At 38.2% G+C, this 26,931-nt stretch overlaps 1 protein-coding gene across 3 annotated transcripts in view; it reads left to right on the top strand.

The window, feature by feature from the left end:
• CUX1 (cut like homeobox 1) overlaps positions 1-26,931 on the top strand; it is a 401,218-nt gene that overhangs the window by 319,842 nt on the left and 54,445 nt on the right. For 2 of the 3 annotated variants that reach the window (XM_050929093.1, XM_050929094.1), the window contains exons 22-24: positions 1,579-1,767; positions 7,045-7,309; positions 12,138-23,950. The exons of the other annotated variant lie outside the window; for it this stretch is intronic. In XM_050929093.1, coding sequence (XP_050785050.1) covers positions 1,579-1,767; positions 7,045-7,309; positions 12,138-12,855 — 1,172 coding nt within the window. In that variant the 3' untranslated portion in view covers positions 12,856-23,950. Of the gene's footprint in view, positions 1-1,578; positions 1,768-7,044; positions 7,310-12,137; positions 23,951-26,931 lie in introns of those variants that run through there. 3 annotated transcript variants of the gene reach the window in all.

Here is a 26,931-nt window from a genome sequence, read left to right as displayed (position 1 = left end):
AGCACATGGAGCCTCCCTGTCCCTGGCTGACCCAGCTCCTAGGGGTTTCAGAGATCTGGTGGCTGCTTCTGGGGGCAAAGCAGAGATAGGTCAGGTAGGGAGCCTGCCTTAGCCCCGGGCCCCTGCTGCACCACTGACTGGACTTTTAAGGGCTGACCAGAGCTGCCAGTGTCCACTTTTGATTGTGCAAAAACCAGATGCTTGGCAACCCTATGCCAGCTCTATATACCCATGACCACCCCCTCCTCTGACTGCCCCTTATTACAACTCCCTCAGGCTTCTGTTGAAAGAGCAGATGGGCAAGGATTTATTTGGATGCATCAGGAGTCCCTGCCACACGCGCGCACACATATACCTCAAGAGTCCACACACGCCCCTCCGCTGCCCCAGTAAATCAGGAAACTAAAAAAGGGAGCCAGTGTGAAGTTTTCCAAGGGCTTAGGTCATATGGGCCCAAGACTACCACTGGCTAACATCCCTTACACCTAGAGCAAGTGAAGGAAAATACTCTGTTGGGGGGCAGACACAGGACCCTGAGGCCAAGTCTTAGCAGGTAAAAAGCTTTTCAGATTACTTTACAATATACAGTAGCTAAAATACTATCAAAAATCAAGGTTTGACTCCGATGACTGCAGGCTTCTCTTTTGTAGCAAAAGTGAATGCATATCAGGACAGTTTTGCTCAAGAAAAGCATTAAGTGAAGGTTGTTAGAAAACAAACTGTCTGGCCTGGTTTCGAGTGCGGTGGACATTTTTTGTAGTTACTGAAAAGTTAAATCTTAAACATATAAATGAAAACAATAACTATGTGTACATTCAAAGTATGTATGTCCAAAATACATACAAATTGCCATCATGCTAGAGCATAGCATTTGAAACAGGGCTTAAGTACAGAATTCTTGAGAGCAAGTACTGCATAAAAGTTACAAAAATACACTTTTACTACATTTTGTAAATGGTGCCAACCTGCAATTGCTAAAGTACATTTACAATAGTAGTAAAAACAATATAAAATGGAAAGTATTTGCATGTGTCTGTGAAGACACTAGCATGAATGTTGCTGAACAGGAGAGGTGTACAGTATTAGCGTTTGTTTCACTGATGGAATTGTCTGTATTATCTTAATGGAAGGAAGCAGTTATAGGACCTTCCCTCATAAAATCTAAGAAGCTGTAGTTGTCTTGCTGGAATTGACTGCTTAGTTAAAAGCTTGATTTACTTTTTAAAATCTTATTACTTTTTACTTTTGCATATTATGTCCATTATAAGGTCCTGATCCCAAAAGGTATTGAGCTCCTCTGCTTGCCAGAATCAGACCCTAACAACTAAACTAAAACTGAGTAATTTCCAACTTGAATAGGGGAAGAGCTATTATTCTTCCTTTTATTTCTGTTGGGTTTTCAGGCAAGTGTGAAGTAAGAATAATTGACAGTGATTATATATACCAGAGCTCTGCTATTCCTTCAAAGAATTTGCTCCCCTTCCACCTTCTAGCCTTTCTTTTGCATTGTTTTCTTCTTTTTAATTTAGATTTGCCTCTTAGCTGAATGAATACATTTCAGTTTTGATTTCTTATTAGGTCAGCGTTTGTTTGGGGAGACAATCCTAGGGCTAACGCAAGGCTCAGTCTCAGACCTCCTGGCTCGCCCAAAGCCCTGGCACAAATTGAGTTTGAAGGGACGGGAGCCCTTTGTCCGCATGCAGCTGTGGCTAAATGATCCCAACAATGTGGAGAAATTGATGGATATGAAGCGAATGGAGAAAAAAGGTAATTTGCAGCTGATTGCTGATGCATATTTTTTATTATTTCAAATAGGACCTTTTTTTAAACTATCCATGAGTATTATATAGGTTATATTGATCCAGCATTATTGAAGGATATGGAAGGGGCTTCACAGCATCTTTCTGTTTTCTGAACTTGATGCTAGCTTTGCTTTTTTTTAATTAAAAACACCCTGAATGCTCAGTGTCAGGAAGCCATTGCTAGATTCACTATAGAATTAATTACTGCTGCCCTACTGCATCAGTGATAACCTGTCTTACCAAATGAGAAACGTGAAAAAGACAACTGGCTCAGGATATTCATTACTAGGACCACAACCAGTCTCAGATATTGGGATGGAGGGAGTAAGCAGCGATTCCTAAGGGAACTTCTTGCTGTTCTAACACTGTTGATCACTAGGAGGAAAGATAAATGTAGTGATTTAAAATGATTCTATGAGGTGCATTTGTATCATGTAATTTAGTATCCTTATGTGGTTCTGGCTCCCCTCATCTGCTTAGAACAAAAACATTTATCTATTAGGTCTCTAAATTGTTATATACAATTTTATTATGGAACGTGTCCTGTGGATTTCAGATCCTTCTCTTTATTTTGAATCCATTGCTGAGAAATAGCAATTACAAAAACAGCCACCTTTTAGTACGATCACATGATTCTACAATACAGAAGTTCCAGATGTTGACTTCTAGCAGCAGTTAGCTGAGGGCAGAATTGTGTACATTCCAGGTAGTTATCCTGGATGACGATAGTGCACCTTTGCATCAACGTGCTACTGTTGACTGATTTCACAGTAACACTAACATGTCATGAAGAAATTTTGTGGTTTTACTGAAAATTGCAGTTAAGGGGGCTTACAGGAGAGCTAGTAGTCTCCTGTTGAAAGTGAGTAAGAGAAACAAATCCCTGCTACAGTAACTTCTGGTAGTACAGCATGATATAATATCTCATCAGAAATTGCATGAGGTCTTCCACTGGGAGCAGAATCCTCTCAGGTTTCCCACTTAGCACTGTAAACTAAAGGGAGCTGAGATGGTTTCTGCTGCATTAGAAACCGAGCAAAAATAAATGGGCCAAATAGCAAGATTTGTAACATTCCTAAGAGATTATCCTGTACAACGTTGAATAAAACCAAATAAAAAATAATTAAAAAGTAACATTGACAGCCTCCTTTGGAAAAGAGTTTCTAAACTGGATTTTTATCAAAGTCTGACGCAATACATATGCTGTAGGAAAGGAAACTGTGCCTAAATAAAGATAAGGCTGTAAATTGTTTGAGGGCCTCAGCTGAGCTCCTAAACTGTGTAAGTGCTGTCCTGGTAGTAGAGCACTGGAAGTGAATTCAGCCCTGTATTCACTCCAGAGTTCTCTCTTGCAGCTAAAGGTCCTGTTGTTCAACCATTTAAATTACCCTGGAGCCACATCAACAATGTAAATTTCCATTCAGATAGTGTCAGTGAAAGAACATTGCAATGGTTTCTGTTGCCAATGAAACATTACAACCAATTATTCCTCTCCCACATTTTATCATAGAAATAAATTGATAGTTATGATAAAGGTGAGATGAGCATATCTCTCCCCCACTCCCATCAGTTTGAAACTTATGCTATGAAAGCCCTATATAAACAGTTCAGCAGACTTCTAACATATGTTAAATCAACTTTTAGGAGGGTCTTCAGACCCACCAAGATCAGACTCCTTCCCCCTACTTCCCTTACTTTGAATAATTAGTTTCTGCAGCATATGGCACACCGCTGTGCATGCTACTGGAAACATTGCACTCCACAGTGAATAGTGCTGACAGGAGAAATGTTAATTCTCTATATTTCCCCATCATTTCATTTTTAATAAACTTGTTCAGTACCAGGTAGGATAAGAATTCTATTTAAAAAGGACTCTGTTTTACCACACTAGGCAGGCTCTAGTGGTGGGCGTACCATTTCCAGCTGCATGCATGCTGGGAAAACTCACCAAGGGAACATGGCAATGCTGGGGCTGCAACGACAGCAATGAAAAAGGTGATAAAATCCTGGCATAGAACTAGGCCCAACACCAACGATCCAGGTCCAAACCTTCCCATGGACTGGATTTAGGAAGTGAGTTTGGTCATTATGAAGTAGTGGCTAATGGATAAATTCAAAACTATATCCAAAACCAAACTTCTCCAAAACTCTAGGATGTTTGTAACTTGCCTTTTGAGTTGAATCTCTCCTTATTTGAAAATGTGCTGAAATCTCCCATGACCTTGTGTATATTCACCACATACACTTAGAGTTAAGATTGTTTAAGATAATTAAAGCATCTAGAGTGCTTCATGCAGAGCTCATAGCTAGTTATCTGGTTCAGCACACTGACAGATGCCATAATATGTGATCTTGAACCAGTGGACCGATGGTCTGATAACCTGTTCTGGATGAAAAAATACCAACTAGTGGATGTTGTGGGTTTTTTACAGTGGGGCTCCCTGTAAGTCGTCATTGTTTCTTTATTCTAATCTCATGAAAGATACAGACTTAGCAGTTGTTGCTTCATAGTGACAGCATTGAGAGTGAGGACAGGTCTGCACTTGGATGGAACACCTCCCAGGAGATTCCATTTCTCCAGGAAGTGGTGTTCATCCTCTTGAGTTTGGCCTGAGCTGTTGTCCCAGAAAGAAGATTGAAAACTCTGTGTTGCTGGAGGTGCCGTCTTTTGGTTGTGAGAATCTAACCACTCATTAAAGATCTTTTTGCATAAGAGGAGGGTGTGAAGCCCAGTGACCTGATCAAATTCTGGCAGCTTCAGCTGGATATAGCACACATTTTTTACATTTTTAATTAGATGTGCTCTTCTCCTTCATGTCATGTCCTAAATTTCTGTGTAGTGTTGCAGTGTTCTAATGAGCAGATACCATTCTTCACCCTTGTTTTGGCTGTTACAGTGGTGAATAAAGGGAGCCCTGTGTCTAGTTTGTATATCAGTAGAAGTTTGTAAAACACTTTAATCTGAAAAGACTCCAAAGACCTTTTATAAATGTAAGATAATATCATTTTCTTCATATTAATTGCCAGCATTACAAGTTGTAGCATTTAGCTCCACCTCAGGGTCTGCAGAGGTAGGGCCCCATATGTTGTTTACCACTAAGTGCTTCCCATTTTCCCCACTGGTTGACACATCCTATATAGCTTTGGTTGATTGGAACAACCTTTAAAACTTTCTCATATAAACAATGTGGGTGAGGTAATATCTTTTATTGGATCAACGTCTGTTAGTGAGCGAGACAAGCTTCTGAGCCAGCCTCAGGTCCTGAAGAAGAGCTTTGTGTGGCTTAAAAGCTTGTCTCACTCACCAACAGAAGTTGGTCCAGTAAAAGATATTCCCTCCCTCACCTCCTCTCTCTAATATCCTAGGACTGACATAGCTACAACTACATTGCATATAACTTTCTTAAATGGGTGCAGGACTTTATATGACACAGCAGAGTGATGGAGCTTCTTACACTCTGCTCCATACCAGCAACCTTGCACAGTAGGCAATCCAACAGGCAAGACATCATATTCAGGAAAAAATGTAGGCAGTTCAGGTACCCAGGAAGGTTAAACAGTATGTTCAACATTCACTTTGATACTCGTGTGACTGTGTAACAGTCCCAGTAGATCCACCACCAGTACAGAGAGTGAAATGACAAAGCAGAGCTGGACACTACAGGCCCAGGCAGTCCTGCAGAGGAAAAGGATACTCTGTTAAAGCAGTTCCCTGGTATTGTAAGGAGGATGAGCTCTATACCCAGAAAACTTGAGTTGTAGCTCAAGGTGGCCTGTCTTTTTTTTATCATCTATGCATCCTATTCCTAAAGGTAAAACCTGTAGTAAAGAAATTCATTTCATGAAAGACTTTGTTGCTGGCTTAGGTGACCCACTTCACAAGCTTCCAAATCTCTATAGCATGAGTCTATGCTCTGAAAGATTGATATATATATATTTAAAAGGTATTTATCAGGCCACTGCCACATTGTATTGATCAAGGTCAGCTGGAAGTGCTTTTTTCTCACTGCAAGGGAAAGGCCTCCTTGACAATGCTCTTGCATGACTCTGATCCCATCTCCCTCCACCCAATGCAAATCAATCAAGGCAATGACATCATTAGCAAATCTCTTTCCTCAGTGAACTTAACAGGATGGTTCACCACCACCCCTCTCCCCGTGAGGATGAAGGCGCCTAATGGAATTGCTCAGATTCCCATCACTGACCTAACTGAGCTACCTGCACACAGCAGGAGTAGCCATCAAATCGTATTGTAAAAGAATCTTGCTTAAAGGAAGGAGCTGTAGGTTGTTTTTCTTTTTTATAACTTGTCTCCAGTGTATGCATCTAAGACAAGATCTGTAGGAATAAGCAGCAAACCTCTGAAATATTCCTTAGGGCTGAGGCAAAATTGTCAGGATTCCACGGGCTCCAAGCGCCATCTTGTGTTGGAACATGTTTGTGATTTCAGCTTTTATCACCTGCTGTAGTTTAAATTTAATCCAGTAGGAAGCTTTAAATACCAAGAAAGACAGAACATTTCAGTTGCAAAGAAGCATAACTGTCCTAACAGAATGTATATGTGAAAATGTCATACTCATAAAATACTCAGACTTTTGTTGAGTAACATTAGAACTATGCACCACACTTGATAGCTGCTTTCAACTACCTGAAAGAGGGTTCCAAAGAGGATGGATCTAGACTGTTCTCAGTGGTACCCGATGACAGAACAAGGAGTAATGGTCTCAAGTTGCAGCGGGGGAGGTTTAGGTTGGATATTAGGAAACACTGTTTCACTGGGAGGGTGGTGACGCACTGGAATGGGTTCCCTAGGGAGGTGGTGGAATCTCCTTCCTTAGAGGTTTTTAAGGTCAGGCTTGACAAAGCCCTGGCTGGGATGATTTAGTTAGGAATTGGTCCTGCTTTGAGCAGGAGATTGGACTAGATACCTCCTGAGGTCCCTTCCAACCCTGATATTCTATGATTCTGTGATTAACTTATGTCCATTATTTGTCTCACATATTCACCAATGGGGTGGAAAACTTAGAAAGGTTTATGGTCAGTTTGTGCTCTCTTCCCTGCCACCTCTGCCTTCTCTTGTGGTCTCTTTCAGATCCATGCCAGAATTCATTTCCTGCTCCTTCCTGCTCTGTCCTTCCCAGCATGCATCCCCCCAAGCTCACAATTTGGGATCTTTGTATTTACTCTGCAGTTCTTGTATTTGGTGATTTTATATTTGCATGGTTCTGTATTTCTCTTCCAGCCTACATGAAACGACGGCACAGCTCAGTTAGTGACAGTCAACCTTGTGAACCCTCTTCAGTTGGAATAGACTATAGCCAGGGAGCCAGCCCACAGCCACAGCATCAGCTAAAGAAACCACGAGTAGTGTTGGCACCAGAAGAGAAAGAGGCTCTAAAACGAGCATATCAGCAAAAGCCATATCCATCGCCAAAAACCATTGAGGAACTCGCTACACAGCTCAACTTGAAAACCAGCACAGTGATCAATTGGTTCCACAATTACAGGTACAGTACATGTCCCACACAGCATTTCCAGTGAGCAGAATATATACTCTAGCCCTAAAAGGCTGTTTATTTCTATCTGTCTTAACTAGTGCTGGGCAGTGATACAGAAGGGACTGTCTCGTTAGCAAGGAGTTTAGAGTAATAATGATAGTGCAAACAGTATATGCCAGTTTTAAAATAATTCCTGGGAAATAAAAATACCCACATATTGACTTAAATAGTTCTTGTCTGTGTGAAATTCTGCATTTTGATTTGATATGTCAGAGTGGGACTTTAAACTAACAGGGGTCACTGTTGTGGGATATTTATAATTCATATTGTAGTCTACCAAATAGTGTGTACACTACTACCCTCTATTGGATGGAATCAGAACTATTCTTTTGACATAGGTCCTATAGTGCTGAAAATTAAAGGAGATTTTCCTTTAGCTCAAGACATAGAGACCTGTGATTTGGGACCAGGAGAATGTATTCTGTCTCCATGAAGTTCCAAATAGTCATGGTGTGCAGCCTAGTGACAACCATGATGTCTGAGGTGGCTGCAAATTTATTACTCTATTATGATAAATCCTTGATTCTATGATTCATCCTGAAATGAAATGAGATTAGTATCAATTTAATCCCTTGTTCCCTTTAAAAAGAACCAGAAATTGAGTGCATTGAGTAGTTTCTGACTACTGAAGATTCAGTGCTTGACCACTGAGAAGTAGGACTTGGATAAAGACACTCAGATTTCGTCTGAAAGGAATTGATCAGGAATCCTCATCATCTTAACACATTTTTGTCCCAGAAATTGGCACTGGTCAATATAACAGTTATAATTTGAGAGGTAGAAGAAAACATACAAGCCTCAGTCCCTTGCTTTTTGAACCAAGACTCCCTGATTATCATAGGACAGTTTAAAAAACCTTAACAAACAATTCACATTTTAAAAGATTTCTCCCTCTGAGCTCCTCTCTGCTGCTTCCGAGGTGACTATGGACACAAAAAAAGACTCCTTGTTAACGACTGAGCTAAGCAATAGCAATGTGCTGTTCTCACTTATACAGATGAATGAGAGTACACTGGTGACGTGTTATCTTCCTCATTATCATGAGGTCTTCTGTTGGGCACATTGTGAGAAAGCACGACAAGTCATGATCGATCAGCACATTTAGCCACACCACACTACACATTAATTCAGAATAGTCCTGCAGTTACAGACAACGTAAAATATGTACAAGCGAGGCAGCAACCTAGTCTAATGGTTGGAACACGACGTGGAATCAAGAGTTCGGGTTTTGTTGTGTGACCGTGAGCAAGTCATTTATGGCCTGACTGAAGTCAGTGGGATATTTTTGAGTGCTCAGCACCTCTGAAAATCAAGCCGTGGACTACTACTCTATGCCTCATTCTCACCATCTGAAAAACAAGAATATTAACAAGGGTTTTGTGAACGTGAAGTAATGTCTATGAAATGTTTTTAGAGCCTCAGCAGAAAGGAGTTTTATGAATGTTAGGTATCTTTATTATTTATTAATATATATAAGGTAGTACAAGAAATGAATTCATGGAACTGAAGTGGTTTCCCTTTCTAATTGTAAGGAATCTTGAAAGATAAGAATGTGGGGTGTTTGTTGTATTTTAAAGGCGTCAAGAGCCCATTTTCAAATTTAGCTTGCATTGTGGGTTTTAAATCTTCCATACAACTGCTGTCTGTCCCATTTACAAACCAGAGTGTACTGTTCCTCTTTAATTTGATACCTTTTACTTCATTTCTTGCTGTCATGGATTCAGGGTCTCAGGAATCTTGTTACTGGAGTGCTTATCCTTCAGGTATATGGCTTATGCCATACATTCCACAGACTGTTGCTGCATTAGAGTATGCCCTCTCAGCCATCTTTGTGTAAAGAATGTGTGTTGGCACATGCACTATGGAAATACCTGAGAGAGAGAATTTCACTTTGAAATATAAATATTCCGAAAAGATTTCATTGTATCCATAAATACATCCAAACCTTTCTGTTTGTTTCCAGAACTCAAGACTCAGCACATACATAAATACAGTCAGATGTATATTATTCTTATTTGCATTACATAAGCTCTCAGAGGCCCCTTTTGAAATTGGGACCCCATTGTGTTAGAAGCTGTAACAAATACATGTTAAGAGATGGTCCCTGCCTCAAATGACTTACATTCTAAATAGTGGGAGAGACAAAGGGTGAAAGAAAGGAAGTAGTATTAACCCCATTTTACACATGTGAAATTGAGGCACAGAGATTAAGTGACTTGTTCAAGATCACTTAGAGAGCCTGTGGTAGAGGTAAGAATTAAACCCTGTTCTCTTGAATCTCAGTCCAGTGCTATTAAATTATTAAACTCCATTCAACGTAATTTATAAAAGTTGCAGGAAACATCACTGTATTAAGTGTCTATTTATGATACTGGAAATTGTGCAAAGACATGAACAGTGAACTCCAGCACAGTCCCTAGGATAGCCTCATATTTTGAATAACACTGAAGAATGTCGCTGGGTGTGGTTGTAGTGGTCTTCATCTTCCACTGATAGGCACTTTCTGTCCAGAATTTCCTAGCTGCTGCCACCAGTTCCTGTTTACTGTGCAGACTTTGTCTCCTAGTTAATGTAGTGCTTGATTGACTTCCAGACCTAGTGTGTTGGGGATCAATTCCAAGGATTTGCACATCCATCAGTCAAGCCCATGCTAAATAGAACTGTGGCCAAATATTCAATGAGACTGCTGTGATTCACTTTCTTAAGTGGAACTGTGGTATTTTAAATGACATATTTCTTAGGTGGGCAGACACAAAGTTCTCCGTTTCCTTCTCCTGACTCAGGGAAGCACGTCAGGAGCAGTGTGCTTTGGGTCACTGCCTGTAAAGGTAGATTTATAAGAAGTAAATAAAGCCTAGTAATAAACACAAAATGCAGGGAAGTAATGTTAATAGCAAATTAATATTACTACCTATGGTCCCTGGTCTGGTGAATATTATTCTCCGAGGGACATTTATAGACTGGTAATCCCTGAGAAAAGCCATGTCAGCGATTACTGCCGAAGCACTCTACTGTCTCTGGAGCAAGTCAATAATGTCATTGGTTTCAGACACAAGCAGACGTTCCAGCAGTGTTCTGTTGCTAGTCTGTGTTCTTCCCAGTAAGCATTAGTTCCTGCAAGAAGTTTAAGGTTCTATTGAAAACTTGCTGCAAACATGAAGAGGGTTTTTCATCTGTGACTTGAAAGACAAGGCAGCACTTCTTCATTAAAACCAGTGGTATTTTTCTTTTTGACAAAGTTTTCTCTAAATTGTTACTGTGTGTACACTATTCCTGTGCTGAGCTTCATTCTTCTTGTTATCTAGGAACACGGGGCATATCCTGCAGTAGAATGCACAGAGGTCATAAACAATTCTATTAATCACGGTCGAATTACGATTATATAATTGATTTAGTTATCAAGGCTAAGTAAAACCCCAGGCCACACATCATTTCATTTCCCTGTGAGATCCAGGACATTGGGAAACTCCTTATGGGAAGCTCAAATAAAATGACATGTACATTGCTGGGTGATTTTTACACACTTCATGTTGTAGGAAGCACAGCTGACCATTAGATGACTTTTACCCATATGTGGAGTGCATTAATTCCCTAGCAGTGCACTGCCTGTTATGTGGTTATTAATGTTCTGAAATTAAATTTATAAATAAAAAATAAGGCAGAAGTCACACTAGGCTCATAGACTGAAAACCAGTCAGAAAGCTGCACTGCCCTAAAGTTGATTCAGAATTGTATTCTTATTTTTGATCAGGGTTTCCTGTTTGTAATAATTATTTTTTCTGTTTTTTGTTTAATTGTAGGCAAGTCATGGCTAATTTTTAGGAGTAGAAATCAGAATGTTGTTGGTGTTTTTGTTCTCCCTCTAATTATATATTAAAAAAATCCCTTCCAAATTCCTGTGCCCTCAGAGCAGAGAGGAATCCGTAGGTTCTTCAGGCACCCTCTGAAACTTCATGCTTTCAGAAGTGAGATTCTTGAGAATGGGAGATCTTTAGGACCTTGTCTCTTGATCCCCCTTTATAATCCATGTATGATCCTTCAAAAATTGTAAATGTCAGTATGTGTGTAACTTGGATTGAAGTTCTCCTAAAGCAACGAGTATTGTTTTAACTAAACTAGAAGGTCTATTTATGATTTAACATGCTGTCCTTCTAGAACAATTCTGTTATCTGCACGAAAATTAAATTTACACCGTTTGCATTATTGAACTGAACAGTCAGAAGGAATCAGATTTACAACAATTATATATGCAGTGTTGTTGTAGCCATGTTGGTTCCAGGATATTAGAGAGACAAAGTGAGTGAGGTAATATCTTTTATTGGACAACTTCTCTTTAAATCTCTTAAATTTTGGCATATTGTGAGTATTACCCAAAGTAAAAATGGGGTGCAAATCAAAACCCAGATCCAGACATCCCCTTTCTCTTCCTGCTGCACTTTGGGAGAGTTTCTATATGGATATGAACTTTGTAAGTTGGGCCTAATACAAAGTGCTGTTTAAAAGCAGGTATATGACATATCATAGTAAAGTATTAAAAGAAGAGCCTTGACTGCATTTCACGTTTTTTCACGTGTTTCTTCAGCTCATCCTTTGAATATATAAACACTTCTAAGGATTCAGATTTGGCACTTCTGTCTACAGGCCAAGGAAAAAGCTTTTTGTGAATGTTTTCATTTTTTTTGTCAGTTCCTTGAGAAAGCATACATTATATATTACTGTGGTCTATGATTATGAATGACCAGCACCAAACTTATCGTTCTGTTACCATGTCTTCTAGATCTCGCATCCGTCGAGAGCTGTTCATTGAAGAAATCCAAGCAGGAAGCCAGAGCCAGGCTGGATCAAGTGACTCTCCTTCAGCCAGAAGCAGCAGGGCAGTTCACAGCTCTGAGGGAGACAGTTGTGATGGTGTGGACACAGAAGGCCCACCTGAAGGAAAGCAAAGTGGTCTGGAGGCGGACGAGTACAGCAATGCAACCACAAAGTCTCAGGGAGGGCAAGCAGAGTCAGCTTTTGAAGTGGGGGAAGAGGTACCACAAGATGCCAGATCATCAGAGAAAACAGAGTCATTCCATTTGGGAATGGAGAGCCTGGAGGATACTGATGATGAGGGTAGGCTCAAAGCACCACGTCAGAGTTCTCCGCCAGGGTCTCAAAGTTCAGGAGAAACTCTGGAGACAATGCCAAACTCTGCTACAGAAGAGGATGCCTCTACCTCAGCTGCCTCCACCTCAGTCCTTACAGGGGAGAGCTCCTTCAAGTCAAAAGAAAGTTCAGAGAAAATGTTGAGTGTGCCAAGTACAAGTTCCACATTGGCTGCAGGCTCGCAGAAAGCCAATTCTATTCAGAGTTTATTCAGCTTTTCCGAGGCAGCAAGCTCCAAGAACACGCGGGACAACACCTTGAGGAAAAAGAAAGCAGCAAACTTGAACAACATAATACACCGTTTAGAGAAGGCCGCTAGTCGAGAAGAGCCCGTTGAATGGGAGTTTTGAGATTAAACTCACCCAACTCTAGAGAGCTGGGAAAGTTAAACTGGACTTCTACTGGTTTTATTGTGTTGCGCACTTACCGCCCTGCAGGCCACAGGGCAAAAACGCCATAGGCCAAGGTGCATATAGAAAACAAAAGGAGCGTAAAGCCCAATTTATGTTTGTGTTTTCAAGGAAGAAAACTGAAATGTGTGGTCAAGCTTTTTTGTACCCTGAAGTGTTTTTATTAATGCCCTAAGTGATTTCCACAATTTCTGGAATAACTCATACAGCTTTGCCTTGTGCCCTCCTCTTTGGTGTGGGCTTTAAAAAAACAAAAACACAAAAAAAAATCAAACCCACATATTTAAAGGGGCTTTTTATCTGCCATCTAATGGCTACAGAGCGATAATACACTATTATCTTCTTAAACCAGGAAAAAAGGGGAGATTTTTCAAAAAGGAAAAATAAAAAGTTTTTTGTAGCTGTTCAGTTGCCACTAAGAGATTGCACAGTCAACCGACTCTAAACACACTAGTTTGGATTCCTAAATATTTTCAAGAAAAGAAAAGAATTGTGTTGTTTGAAACTTTGAATTAAAAAAACCACATGTACTCCACATATTTTTTAACAAAACAAAAAAAGTCACATCAGGAAAATATCTTAATTTGTGGTAGCTGACTTAGTGTTTTCTTGTAAGTGAAATAGAATATTGACACGTAGTGCACATTGTTTCATAGCTTTAACTGATTCTGGTCTTTTGCAGACCAGAATTTGTTTAATACACTCCATTTTAGGCCAAATCAGGACAAAAAAAATCTGAATCTAGGTATTTTATAATCTGCTTTTTAACCTCTAACCACAGAGCACGCTGATCAGACCTCATATCCAGGAGGTTTAGGAGACAACTTAGAATAGCATGTACTTGATCATTTCATTTGACTTGTAGTATATCTAGTACCTTTTTGTTTAAGAAAGAGAAATGAAAAAAGTTGGCCAGTAACATTTCAGCCTGCAGCTCTGGGGACATATTTTACAACCTGAAGCATTCAACTAACTTGAAATCAGTTAGTTTCATTTACATGTGTAACTGATAACACACACCACTAAGAAGGAATTGGGGCCTGCCTCAGATGAAGAGATTTCTTCCTACAATAGGTCGCCCTTTACTGACTCTCTTCCCACCATAAGCACTGATTTAAATGTTTTAGTTTGTGGGAAGTTTATTTTTGTGTAGAAAAAGAATACATTGCAGGTATCAGATGGGCTGTGACCAAGATGTAAATAGCCCAAACTCCAAACCAAAATACTCGTGCTCTGGAATCCAAGTCCAGACTATTCCACCCTTCGGAAATTTAGCCTCTTCAGATTATTTTATGCACAGCATAAAACTGATCAAAGTACAAATCAAATTCTGACTTGTCTCTAACTCCTCCTGTTGTCTATATGTATATGCGTGAGCATAGAGGTGTGTGGAAGGATGTGTGTGTGTGAGTGTGTGCGTGCAATTTTATACGTCTGTGTATTTTCTTATGTACTTGTGCACACATAGAGTGCATTACTGCCACCTTTTTTCAATAAGCTGTTTTATCAGTTATGGCTTCTACAAGTTTGCTAATTTAGACTCCTTTATTGCCATATCTTTAAAACTAACAATAGATGATTTCGGTATATATATATATATTTTTTTTTGCTTATTTATAGGTGCTGTATTTTATTATCTGATTGTTAGGAAGGGATGAAAGGGGGCAAATATTCTTTAGAGGGATAGACTGCCGGCAGTATTGGGTATAATTTACAAGATGTAGTTGTCATACTGTATATTATTGATTGAAGACTTTTTGACCGTATTGTGTATCATTGAAACCTTTGTCTTAGGTCAGCATCTTTTGATGACACTTTAATGGTGCATTCATTACTTCTTAAGTTTAATTAATATTACTTTTTTGATTTTGGGAGGGTGGGGAAAGGAGTTCCAATTTTAAAGGTATGCTCCCAATATTACACCTCAGTGTGCTTGTATTAATTAACTAGTAGGACTTTGACTGTACGATGTGAACCCACATTTCTTGCATGATGTTTTAGAAGTGATGTATTTCATTTACAGTCTCAATGTGCAACAGCAGCACTTAGTTCAGGTTTTCACAAATTAAGCGTCACTACACTATTAGCCTTTTCATGAATACGAAAAGAAGGCTCTAGGAGGCTGAAAGGCAGAGATTTATTTACTTGTTTTTACTGTCACAGTCGTTTCAAATTACCTGCTTGGGTAACCAGAGACTTAGCTTGTGGTGCACGACTCAAATTTGATAAACAGAGACCACAACTAGCCCTTTCTGTGGTGAGCTTAAGAGAAAATTAGGAACATGTGATTGCACTATCTAGAATCACTGTGACTTCTACTTAAAGAGACATAATGTTTGGCTGAGAAAACTTCCAGCAAAGGACATGGTAAATCAAAACATTACCATTAGAAATCTTCTCTTCACCACAGTGTCTCCTTAAAAGCAAATGTTTTGACTTGGTTTATAAAACTCATCTCCATTTATGAATGTGTGACCCATTCAAATATATGTACTTGAACATGGGTAACAATGAAATATAAACATCTTCAGTTCAGCCAAGAGACAGAACTTATAATTAGACAAATCCAGATATTGTCTTACATTCTAACTTAATCAGTTTTCTTTGTTTACATTAGAACAATATATTTGCCATGTGTTGCCACCCTCTATTTCTATCAGGTCGATATCTGGGTGCTTGATGCAGTCAAGTGGTTAAATTTTGCTTGCTTGTAGGTTATGGGCTTTTTTTGTTTTGTTTGTTTTTTTCCTATTTATTATTTTGCTTAATTAAGGTCCCCAGACCAGTTTTTGAATAAGTGTGTCTGTTTATTGCATTCAATAATGCTTACTGAGAGCTGTCACTGAAAGCAAAATTTTATTAATAGGATGAACCCAAATGCAGCAGTAAGGGTTAATCTCTCTTCTTGATAAGCAATACTTAAGTGCCTTCAAAAGTATCCTTTTTGTTCTTTCGTTTTGTAGTTTTCAGGTTTCTGCTAATTACATTAGAGGAGCCAAACACTCAAAAATGTCTGCTTATTTTTGTTAATGCCTTGTCAATTTTCTAAAAGCATATTTGTAGCTCTCCTGTAGAGGATGTTTCCTTTATAACACTAACAGTGAAATGTAAACTCTATTATATCACTTACAATGCATAGAATTTTGTTGAATGAAGACAGCACTCGTAATTCATAAATCACCCCATTCTGCCAAGGGCTGTCATCAGTATTTATTATAAAATTAGTCAGATAAAATGCTCTTGGTATTCCCTATATTTTGGCACTTTATTAATGCTTTAGTTCCTTTTGTCATTTCATGCATAATATCATAGGTAGAAAGTACGTAAAACTATTAGAATGCCATTGGGATGACTCCAATCTTCCAGTTAGGAACCACGTTACAATTCTTTGACAGATACCTTACCTTACTCTCCTGTTTGGAGATTTTTTCCTTACTAGTTTTCCAAATTGGCAAGACCTCCCTGGTTGAAAAAGGGTTAAATTGCATCTGTGGTGAATGATTTTTAGCTATATATCTTCATGGTAATGAAGTATGTTGTTTAAATTTAATGTTGTTGGGGAAATTAGTATTACACTCCTAGTCTTCATTACCTGATAAAGATCTACTGGAGAAGTAATGTAAAAAGAGTTGGACTCTTCAGTGCTTTCTAGTCGTTAATTAGTTGAGAGTAACAAAGGTGAAAGGATGTATAAGGTGCCACATGTTCAAAATGTGGGGCTGTTCTCTATGCACAGTTATATTATACAGTTAAGACGACTGAAAATGGAGCACTTGCTGAAGGCATGCTGTTCAGTACTTTTCCAGATAGATAAAAGCACATATAGGTCTCTAGCATTACAGGTTTTCTGCAGACTGTTAACATTTTTATGTTCTTTAAAAGCCTTTTTTAAAAACCCTTGTTTCTGTTTATAGTTCAGACTTTGTCTAAAGCAATGGAGGGATAGGCCCCAGGCTGTTTTAACAAATATTTTTATACTGATGGTAAAATTCTGTCATTTTTATCTCTGGACGGATAGTGCTAAAAGGAGAGAACAATATTGAGATTTAATGAAGTGTGATGGTCTCTTTTATTATCGTGTTAATGGAGAGCGGATGAAGCGTGCCTGTTGATTATAATTGTTCCATTTTTATAAATACGATTTTCTTTATCTGTGGAATCACAAGATTTTTCTTACTGATAACAGAAGAAAAAGGGTTTTGTTAAAGTAGCTATTGAATGCCATAGAACTTGATCATTGTAGTTTAGCTTGCACTCCCGCAAAATTTATAAATAGACTTTATGGGTAGAGTCACTCCTTAAGGAGCCTTGCATTGGTATGCTCTATCCATATCATCTGTCCAGGAGCTGTTTCACAATAAGCTCTTTACTAGAATAAGATGTCTCAAAGTAAACATCGCATGCCTTTCTCGTTAGGTAAGAGGTTTTTGTATTCATTTTTAACATAACCTTCATGTGGGGAGGCTACAGTGAAGGGGTTAATGAACACTACAGAATTCTATGCAATATTCTCTAGTCATTATTTAAAAACGTTACCATTTTGCAGTCTTTTAAAAGTGAAAACAGCGATCTAGAGAGAAAGTGTGTCATCTCAGTGTTCGCGCAAAGTGAAATTATAATGCTGATTAATTTAAATAAATTAGAGTTAGGGGAAAATCTGACAGAATAATGTGATAAATATAATAAAAAAGATTGCAGTCCCCACTAGCAATGCTGCAGTCCAGGGTCTGTCAGAGTTTCCATCTTAAAATCCCTAATTTCAAGGGTTTTAGAACTCTGCTGTAAAACGAAAAAAATTGCTCTTGGCAGGAACTTGGTAGTTTAGAAATGGAAAAACATTTTGACCATATTTAAATTATAAAAATACCAAAAAAGTAATTGGTTTCAGATGCATTTTTGCACTTAAATCCAAAACAGCTTCCTTATTTAAACTGAAATGTCATTAGTAATATGGACTAATGCCGTCAGCAGGGTTGCTAAGAAATCAGCAGTGTTATGTAGCAAAGTGATTCATTGTAAATGCAATAAATAAATATATTCATAAAAATTTTTGACATGCAGATGGAGGATCTGTTTGTTTCTTCTCTTTCTTTTTAAGCAAGTGAGTTCTTTAAATCATCTCTCTTGCTTATATTACAGCCCATGTATACTGAGTCTTAAAATCACTCCCTGTACTTGTGTTCCATAGGTTCTAATTGTGAGGATTTCCTGGAGATCGTAAGAAAGATATAGAGAGAGGAAGAAAAGCTGTCACTTGGTCTTAGGCCTGATCTTATGTCCACTGAAATCAATGGAAAGTCTTTCCTTTGATTTCAGTGGGTTCAGCCCCTAACAAGACATGCTGCTTATATCTGATCTTATACAGACATAACAAGTGTAAAACGCAGCATTTAGTTTAATTTACTATTATGCTAGGCCTTCCAGTCTCCATGGCATATTCTGTGGTCCCTCTGGCCAAGCACTAACATGTCTTCCTCCATGTCATACATACAATCAAACAGCTTTAAATTAAAGAGCCTGTAAAAATTCTGTATAATATAAGATTTTCAAAAAGTACCGAGCAACTTAAAATATAACTCCAAATTACTTTAAATAATGAAAATAAACATTAGCATGGGACAGCTAGGTTCCATTCTTGGCTCCGTCATTGGGGTGATGTTGGCCAAGTCACTGCCTCTCTTTGCCTCAGTTTCCCCATCAGTAAAATGGGGATAGTGATACTGACCTCTTTTGTAAAGTGCTTTGAGATCTATGGATGAAAAGCACTATATGAGAGTTTGGTTTGTATTATTCATCTAAAATCATTTTATTTTCTTCCTCTATTCATTTTTGTGGCGTTAATATAGTAGATATTGAATAAACCATGTATTAAATATATGTAACAATAGACTTTTAAGAAAAATAAGTCCATTGTTACCATATCTATCCAGATACTATTATGGCCTTTATCACCCCAGTATCTGAGCTGCTAAATTTTGTGTGTAATGCAATATGCCATATCCTATTAATGTACAGTGATTAAAAGACCCTCCTTTGGGGAGGGTCAGCTATAGGCTCCTGCAGTCCTTAAAAACTCCGTTAAGCCCTGAAAATATATCTTAAGTGGTGCTTTGGTTTTGTGATGGCCCTCAGGTATGAATTTCATCCTGATAGAGCTGTTCTTTGGCATACGTGAAATGAATTATTTGGTCTCAGGTCAGTTCCTCATAGAGAAGTGTTCACATCACAAAAATTAACCACACAACTTTTTACTAATTGGTACCCTTATTAGCATCCTCTGTAAAGGCCAAGAATTGATTGGCCGTGGAGACTAAACACCCTCCTCACCCCTTCTGTGTCAGGCCAAAGGCACGCTGACAGAGAGGGGGAAGCGTGCACTGCTGTACCTGTTGTGTGGATAAAAAATGGACTTGAGTCACCAGGGTTGTCAATTCATCACAATTTATGAGCATATTCAGGCACAAATATGTGTAGAAGGAAGAATGTCTACTTAAAAATTATACGGGGATTATTTAATCTTTTATTTTTGGATAGATGTATGCCAGAGGACAAGTTTTGCCATCATACAAGCATGCAACTCCCATTGACTTCAGTGGAAATCATGCATGTCCAAGAGCACAATCTAGAGCTCTTCCTAGATTCTTTCTATTACTAAATCTGGCGACTTTGCTGTATCACTTCAGTTTCTCTATTAAACTGAAACAGTCAAGTGAGCCCTGACCATATAAAAGTTAAATGACAAACAGTCATATTAGGAAACTATCATAAATACTAACTGCTGCCCCACTTCCCTCAGTCCATCCATTAAAGGCATATCTATGGCTGTTCATTTTATTTTTGGAGATATTTGTACTACCAAGTAAAGTACTCACTCAAAGATCCCTGGAAAGTGGAGAAGAATCCCAGGAATGTCCTGAAGTAGTGGTGACAGGAGTTCTTTGCATAGTTACTGTGTAATTTTGTGGTAATGTTTGTAACAGCACAATCTTTCTATTGGTAACAATAATAATATGTTAATTGTGTTATCACCTTCTAGCTGTGCAGGTCAATAATATGCATTTTTTAAAGTTTTTAAACACGTATACTTACACTATTCCTGTTTGGAAAAGTTGCTAAATATGTAGCATAATTACAATATAGGCCTTAGTGGCTCAGTAAGGAATTGCTACAGTCTATCAGGTAAATTATATGCATTGGGGCATGGGTGGATGGCAGGTTTAAAAATGTTATTTACATGCTAATATGTATATTAATGCATAGAGTGCCAGTTTCCCACTTGCTAGGCAAAATCCACATTGCAAGAAAGTGACTGCAGGCTTCTGAGGGATCAGATCGTTTGAACATGCGGGTTTAATTAACATGAAGAGAAAAATTCACATTTAGAATACATAAAAATAATTTCAAGGGTCTGGCTGAAATGTACAAAAGCTAGATAATTTAGAACTAAGGATGAAATCACATCCTAAACTCGCTCTGTAACTGTATAAATAGGTTTTGCTTTGATATGGCTATCAGGAACCTCACGTACTAAGCACTCTTCCTTGTACAATATGAGCTGCTATGCCTACATACAGTATGGTCAGTTAAAGGGAGCAGGATTCCATCCTTTAAAAAAGGTTTTAAAAAAGAAAGAATTTTTCAGTAAATTAAACCAAGTGACAAATCAAAACCAGCAATGCATCTCTGGTGCCCCTGCATGCTTAAAATTCTACTTCTGAGGTGTATATAACTGAAATTGCATATTCTGAGTTCCTCTCAGGGGACTTTGTTTGCTTTGGAGGACTAAGCATTTAACTGGCTTTATAAATCCAATCCTACATATGTGGAACTAAGAAAAGTATATCTAGATGTGTTATAAGATTGGTACTCAGGGTTCACTCTGCATTTCTCTGGCTTTTGTTAGTTTCCATTAGACCCTTAGTATTATTTGTGTGTAAATTAATTAGCTTTAAAGAAAGTGTTTCCAAAGCACCTAGTTACCTCTGAATGCTAGTATAGTATATACAGTAAGTGTTCTAGATAAACTAGCTTAAAGGAGGGCAGGTGAAGAATAAGCAACACAACTATATTGTGCTGTTGGGTGGGGGTTTTTTCTGTCCCCACTTTCCCCTCCATAAGAGGCTTCCATTCTTTTTTCATCCTCGGGAATGAAGAAGTTCACGGATTTCCTGTTTGTTTGTTCTTGGGGGGGGCACGAGCGAGGGGGAGGGGAGGTTTTTTTATTATTTTGAAATGTTTTTAGTTTAAGCAATATTATTACACAGTTTCCTAGAAGCGTTTAGCCTATACTTCTTTCATAAAATGTACTATTTATCAAACTTTCTGTAATCAGAAAGATAACGTGCCTTATCTTCTCATCTCTTCATTGAGAATAATCTAAAGCACAGTAATCTAGATTTCAGCATACGCAAGAGCCTACTTTTTATTTCAGAAGAAAAGACCAATCAAGGTGCATTTCAGTAGCCCAGGGCCACTAATCCCTTTGATAAAGAGCACTTAATACTACTGTGCATTTAAAACTTTGTGCAATAGAAGTTCTAGTTTTATATTTAGGAGCTAACACACTGTACACCCAATGTAGGCAAATGTAAGCTTTAGTCTAGGAGGATTCAGGTGACTGAAGAGTATATTCACACTGGTTATATTTGCATGATGACATTTTGGAATAAATAGTCCACCATTGTGCAACAATCTCTCTTACATTCATAACAACAGTCTCTGAAAAAACATACTAATGGGTCTCTCAGTGAGCATTTTAAAAACTTGATTGGTCAAGCACCCATGTGATCTCCAGCTGTGGCTAACTTTCACCATGTTCTTACATAACTTTAAAATAAGCACTTATGTGTTCATTTCAACTTCCTGAGCCATTTCCTCTTCAAATGGTGATACATCGTAAGGTCATTCCAGTCTAACTGGGACTTGTGAAGAATAGGGGTTTTTTTTCTCTACATCACACTCCTACCTCCTCAGTTTGTACTAGCACTTGTTTATTTCTAAAACTCACTCTTTACACAGCAACATATGTCTAATTATATAAAATTCATTATTAGAACAAAACAAAATTCTGGTCTTTCCTATTTATAGTGAGATTACTTTAAAATGCCTTTCAGAGATTTTTATATAAACACAACAGAAATATACATATCACTTCTTATTGCTTAAACAGACATAGATGGTCCAAACTCATTCTATTCCGTTCTGTTTAGAAGAATTGGCCTGCTCTGGGAATTGGATGGGTTGGCATGTACTTGACTGATTAATACCCATATCAATATGTTGTGTTTTCTGGAGCAATCCACTTAAAGGACTCTGTGTAAATGTCTACTAAATATTTGTATTTAAATATTAAAAACCATTTAGTATTGAGATTTAAAAGACTCAGAAGTGAGGGAAGAGACTCCGATATAAAGAGAGACAAAAAATACCGTAAGCCTCCTAGAGCCTCTGTTAAGATTTCATGAAGACGCAATATCCCTTTTTCAAGGTACATTGCAATCTGCTCAAGAGTATTACTTTAAAACGAGAGACTGGTTTCCTATGATGTTCATCTTTGTTGGCATATGTTTTAATTTCTGCATCCATAACTATTTTTTCTTACATATAAAGTTGGCTAAAACAATCTTGTGCAGCAACAACTCTTCCTGGTATGAAATATGAAAATACTAGTTGTAAATTTGTATCTGTGCTGGAGTTGTTTGGTTTCCTTGCAACGTAGAAACACATTAAGACAAGCATTCTGTGGGTAGGTAACAGTTTGAGAGAGAGCTGCTTAAGCAACAAGAGAAATGTTGCTTTAGAAATAGCCCTGTTTGTATGAGGGAGGGATGTGTCTGCTTGGGGGACGATGTCAAGGGCCATCAGTAAGCGCTGAACCAGCATAAAGAGCCTTACAGAAGGCAAAGATGTAAGGAGCTGGGATTGTTGCATGGCGCATCACCTCCTCTGTGGATTGGAAGCAAACTTGCACTTTGCCTTTTTTTTTTTTTTTTTTTTTTTTTTTTGAGGATGTCCCACTAAGAACATCAGATTAATTTTTCAGAAATAACATTTTCCCAATGCCGTGAATTTCTCCTTCTGGTGTAGTTAGAGGGGAGAGAGGCCCTACATTAAACTATTAGGTAATTTCTGCGAAAGGTTTTCATTTCTATCTATCAGAATAGTCTATGCATTTCTGTGTTGAAAGCCGTTTCCTGCTGTTCCTTTTAAGAAAACAGGCACTGTCTGTCCCACTCTCTGTAAATGCTTCAAGAATGTCAAGCGTGTGAATTTGGACGTTAAATCCAAAGTAAATTAAGACTAACTTGTTTGGGAGTGGAAGTGCTTTTGTTTTTTAAAATTGTTTCCCTCATGTCCCTTTTCATTTTTATTAAGAAATTAACTCTTTGCATTTGTGCAATAACTACTTGCCATGATAATGGGCAGCCTTTTGAAATGAATGCCCTGACTACTAACACAGCACAAGATGAACTCAGACAGACAAAGTGGTGTACTTTTTCCTGAGAACTTTTTTGTTTTTAAATAATAAGCTCAGTTTTACCCCCGTGTATTGTGGTGTCTTACATTTTTAGCAGTATTTTATATTTTTTTCTGTAACGCACTAAGTCTTAGACATTTTTAGAGCTTGTTTGTTATGTTCACAATCACAGATTTAAAAAAAAATCCTCACAAAGAACCAATTGACCAAAAAAAGTGTCATTTTTTTTTTGTACAAGTAGCTTTGAGAAGCCCACGTTGTGTTGCTGTGACTCATCTTTTGTAACATTTTATTTCTTGGTATTTGTTTAAACATAAAAGTAAAAGTTTATATGGCTGGCAGTAGCAGGGAAGTGCTCCCTCCGTCAGCGGAATGGCATTGTTTCTTCTGTCTTTGTTTGGTTAGCCATATAATGTTTGTTCTCAGCACTGTACAACGGTCCCTATATGATATGGAGAAGCAATATCACTGTATGAAACTCACATGATGTATTATTATTATTATTCACTAGCACCCTAGGTGTGATAATTGAAGTAAATATCTTTTATACAAACACAATTATGTGTGGGTCGTCTTTATTAAGGTGAGAGTCAAGACCTGATGGTCAAAGCAGCAAACATTTACATTGGTGGTTTTGATCATTTTGCTAATCAGTAGGGGTTTGTTTTTTTGTTGGTAATTGACTTTCTAGCTTTGTATCTTGATTTCACTGAAGAATCTGTTTTCAGTATCTTAAGTACTTTAAGTGGCTAACCTTAGAATCTAGTCTCTCTCCAAGTAAATTCAGTGTAAAGATTGCCTTTTCCGTGTGAGTAGGATTGGATACTTAGGCAGCAAAGAATGGTTACATTCTGAAGTTGAGGAGAGAGATGAGGACCAAAATAGCATGTTCGATTTTTTTTTTGTAAAATCATCGATTGTTGAGATTATCAGTGACTTATGATCAGAAGTGCTTACCATTCAAAAATGTAGATGTGGCAGAACTTTGGCCAATATTTGGCTTGTATTTTGACTGCATTTTTTTCAGATATTCATAAAGAAAATTGCTTGCTGTTGTGGTGCCTTAAAATGTTAGCAGGCTCTTTTTTCCTGTAAATATATTGAGGGCTTGCTACAAGTGTGGAATAGAAATTTTGGTATTAAAGTACAGTTATTTAGATTCAACAATGAAGTTCTTTTTGAAAAAACAGTAGAAATCTGTAGCTTGAAATGTCTTCAAATTCAGTTGTAATGCATATTTGTTTCACACCCTTTTACCGTTCCTGTTGTGATCTATTCTTTAAATTGTGACTTTGAGGTCACTGAAATTATTGCAGGACTGGGACCTAACCATATGATGTCTCCTCAGTATCCGTGTATAGGCCTGTCTCTAACATTTTTCCTGTCCTGCAGTAAGAGAGTATATATCTCTTTTTTCAGGAACTATTGATTATTCAATGGAGTTCACACTGCAGGACAGGAGGAATTTTAAAGAGCTAAGACTGTAGATTTTGCACTGTACAATCCCACATTGTTCAGCAATATTTGGTGGCATGAAGTTGTATAGATATTAACCAGCTTTTTCTATTCCTTCAAGCTGTTCCAGAAATTCATCCTATTGGTTTATAGTACAGTAAATTACATTAGCAAAATAGCTATTTATGTTCAAAGTGAAGAGCTTGTTCATTCTGTATCTTTGCCATCTCTAGCTTTGCTTATATTTAGTATCTCAGGAGCAATCATTTATCTAAATACAGTATTAACAATGTTCAGTACATTTTATTTAACTTTCATTCTTCTGTAACTGCATTTCTTTACATATGACGTCTGTGACAGTTCACTCAGTAAGATGTAAAAATTATAGTTTTAAAATAGAAATTTTAATAATATGTAATGACTGATCAAACTGTTGATTTCTAGGAGTATAATAGGGTTGTCTTGTGTAACGTTACCTCAGTCATTTTAATGTTAAAGTACCTACACTTTAAAAGCAATCTCAGTCTGATAGTTAATCTTCTGTATATATTTATAACTGTGCATGCTTTCAGGTGTACTAGGTTATGTTACCGTCAAATATACTGGAAATGTACATGTAATTATGCAAGAGAAGTGTACCATTTTCAAAAACAGACAACTGCATCTAAACCTACACTGAGGAGTAGGGGGTTTCCTTTTCAGTGTAGCATGGAAGCATTTGCCTGCTGTAAAATCAAGTTATGCTCCTTGGCCCAAGTCCTCCTGAACTCTTTGCAGATGAAGAAAAACACCTAAAACAGTGGGGTTCTGCATGAGTTAGGAGCAAGTCTCAGAGAGCTGAGAGATCTGCAACCTGCTATTTCATGGAGTTACAAGAAAGAAATATGCATCCTATGTGCATCCCGGATCTTAATCTGAAGCGTTATGGGAAAGCTGAGACATCTGTCTCCAAAAGGGAGGTGTGTGGTATAAATGCCAACAGGCCCTTAGTGCTTGTTACTACAGCATTCTTATATGCCATGATTGTTTTCATTTTATATGGGTCCTTCTAGGGTCACATGTTTTGATGATGCCCTGAGATTTTACAATGGAAATTCAAATAGAGTCAAGCAGACACGCCTTTACTGTTTTTATCAGGAGAAAGTTTCTTTCTAGTATCTAACATTTTCTTTATTCTCTATTATTTCTTTTTGTTGTAATAAAGGTGATGAACAAACTGTTCACATTATAACATTATTTTACTGTATTAAACAGTTATTTCTTTATTGCTACAAGCTGGAAGGACTGATGCTACAAGGAAATTATGATGGTTTTCTTGAACTCATTAGTTAACCATGTATGATCCTTTAAAAATCCTCCATCATGAGAGAATTTCTTGCCTTACAGAGTGAATTCCATTGAATAACACTAAATTCCTGGTTTTAGGGGGGAAGCCCCTAAACCACCCATCCTTTTTAGGGCTCCAAATTCCATAGTTACAGCAGTTGTCATTTAAAAAAAAAAGTCAGAATTCTCCTTCAAGTGATTGCTCATGTGTATTCCACAATAGGTATGTGTGCTCGCCACGTGCACCAGTGCCGGAAGTTTTTCCCCTAGCAGTACCTGTAGGGGAGTGCCCTAGCGACCCCTGGAGTGGTGCCTCCATGGTACAGTATAAGGGGAGCTGCGCGCTCCCCTCACCCTCAGTTCTTTCTTGCCACCAGTGAAGGTGCTTCGGAACTGCTCTGCTCCAGCTTTGCTGTAGCTTGTCCCCAAAACTGCTTGTTCGTTCAGTTTATGGTACCTGTAGTTAGTTAGTTAGTTCAGTTTAGCTAGAGCGCCCAGGCCAGGTCATGCCCTGTGCCCCAGGTTTTAAGTTGTTCAACACTTGTAGGCGATCTACTCCAGTGAGTGATCCGCAGACTGTTTACGCTGTTTGGGGAAAACCCATCTCAGCGATCACTGCAAGATTTGCAAGTTGTTTAAGACTCGGACCAAGAGAGAAAGGGACATTAGGCTCCAGGCTATTCTGATGGAGTTGGCACTGACTCTGGCTCCAGCGCGCTACTCTGAATTGGCACCGCGGTGTCGGTGCATGGCAACCC

The sequence above is a fragment of the Gopherus flavomarginatus genome, chromosome 19 (assembly GCF_025201925.1).
Source record: "Gopherus flavomarginatus isolate rGopFla2 chromosome 19, rGopFla2.mat.asm, whole genome shotgun sequence".
NCBI lineage: Eukaryota > Metazoa > Chordata > Testudines > Testudinidae > Gopherus > Gopherus flavomarginatus.
Note: the sequence above shows the minus strand (reverse complement) of the source record. Positions and strands in the feature narration are given on the sequence as shown.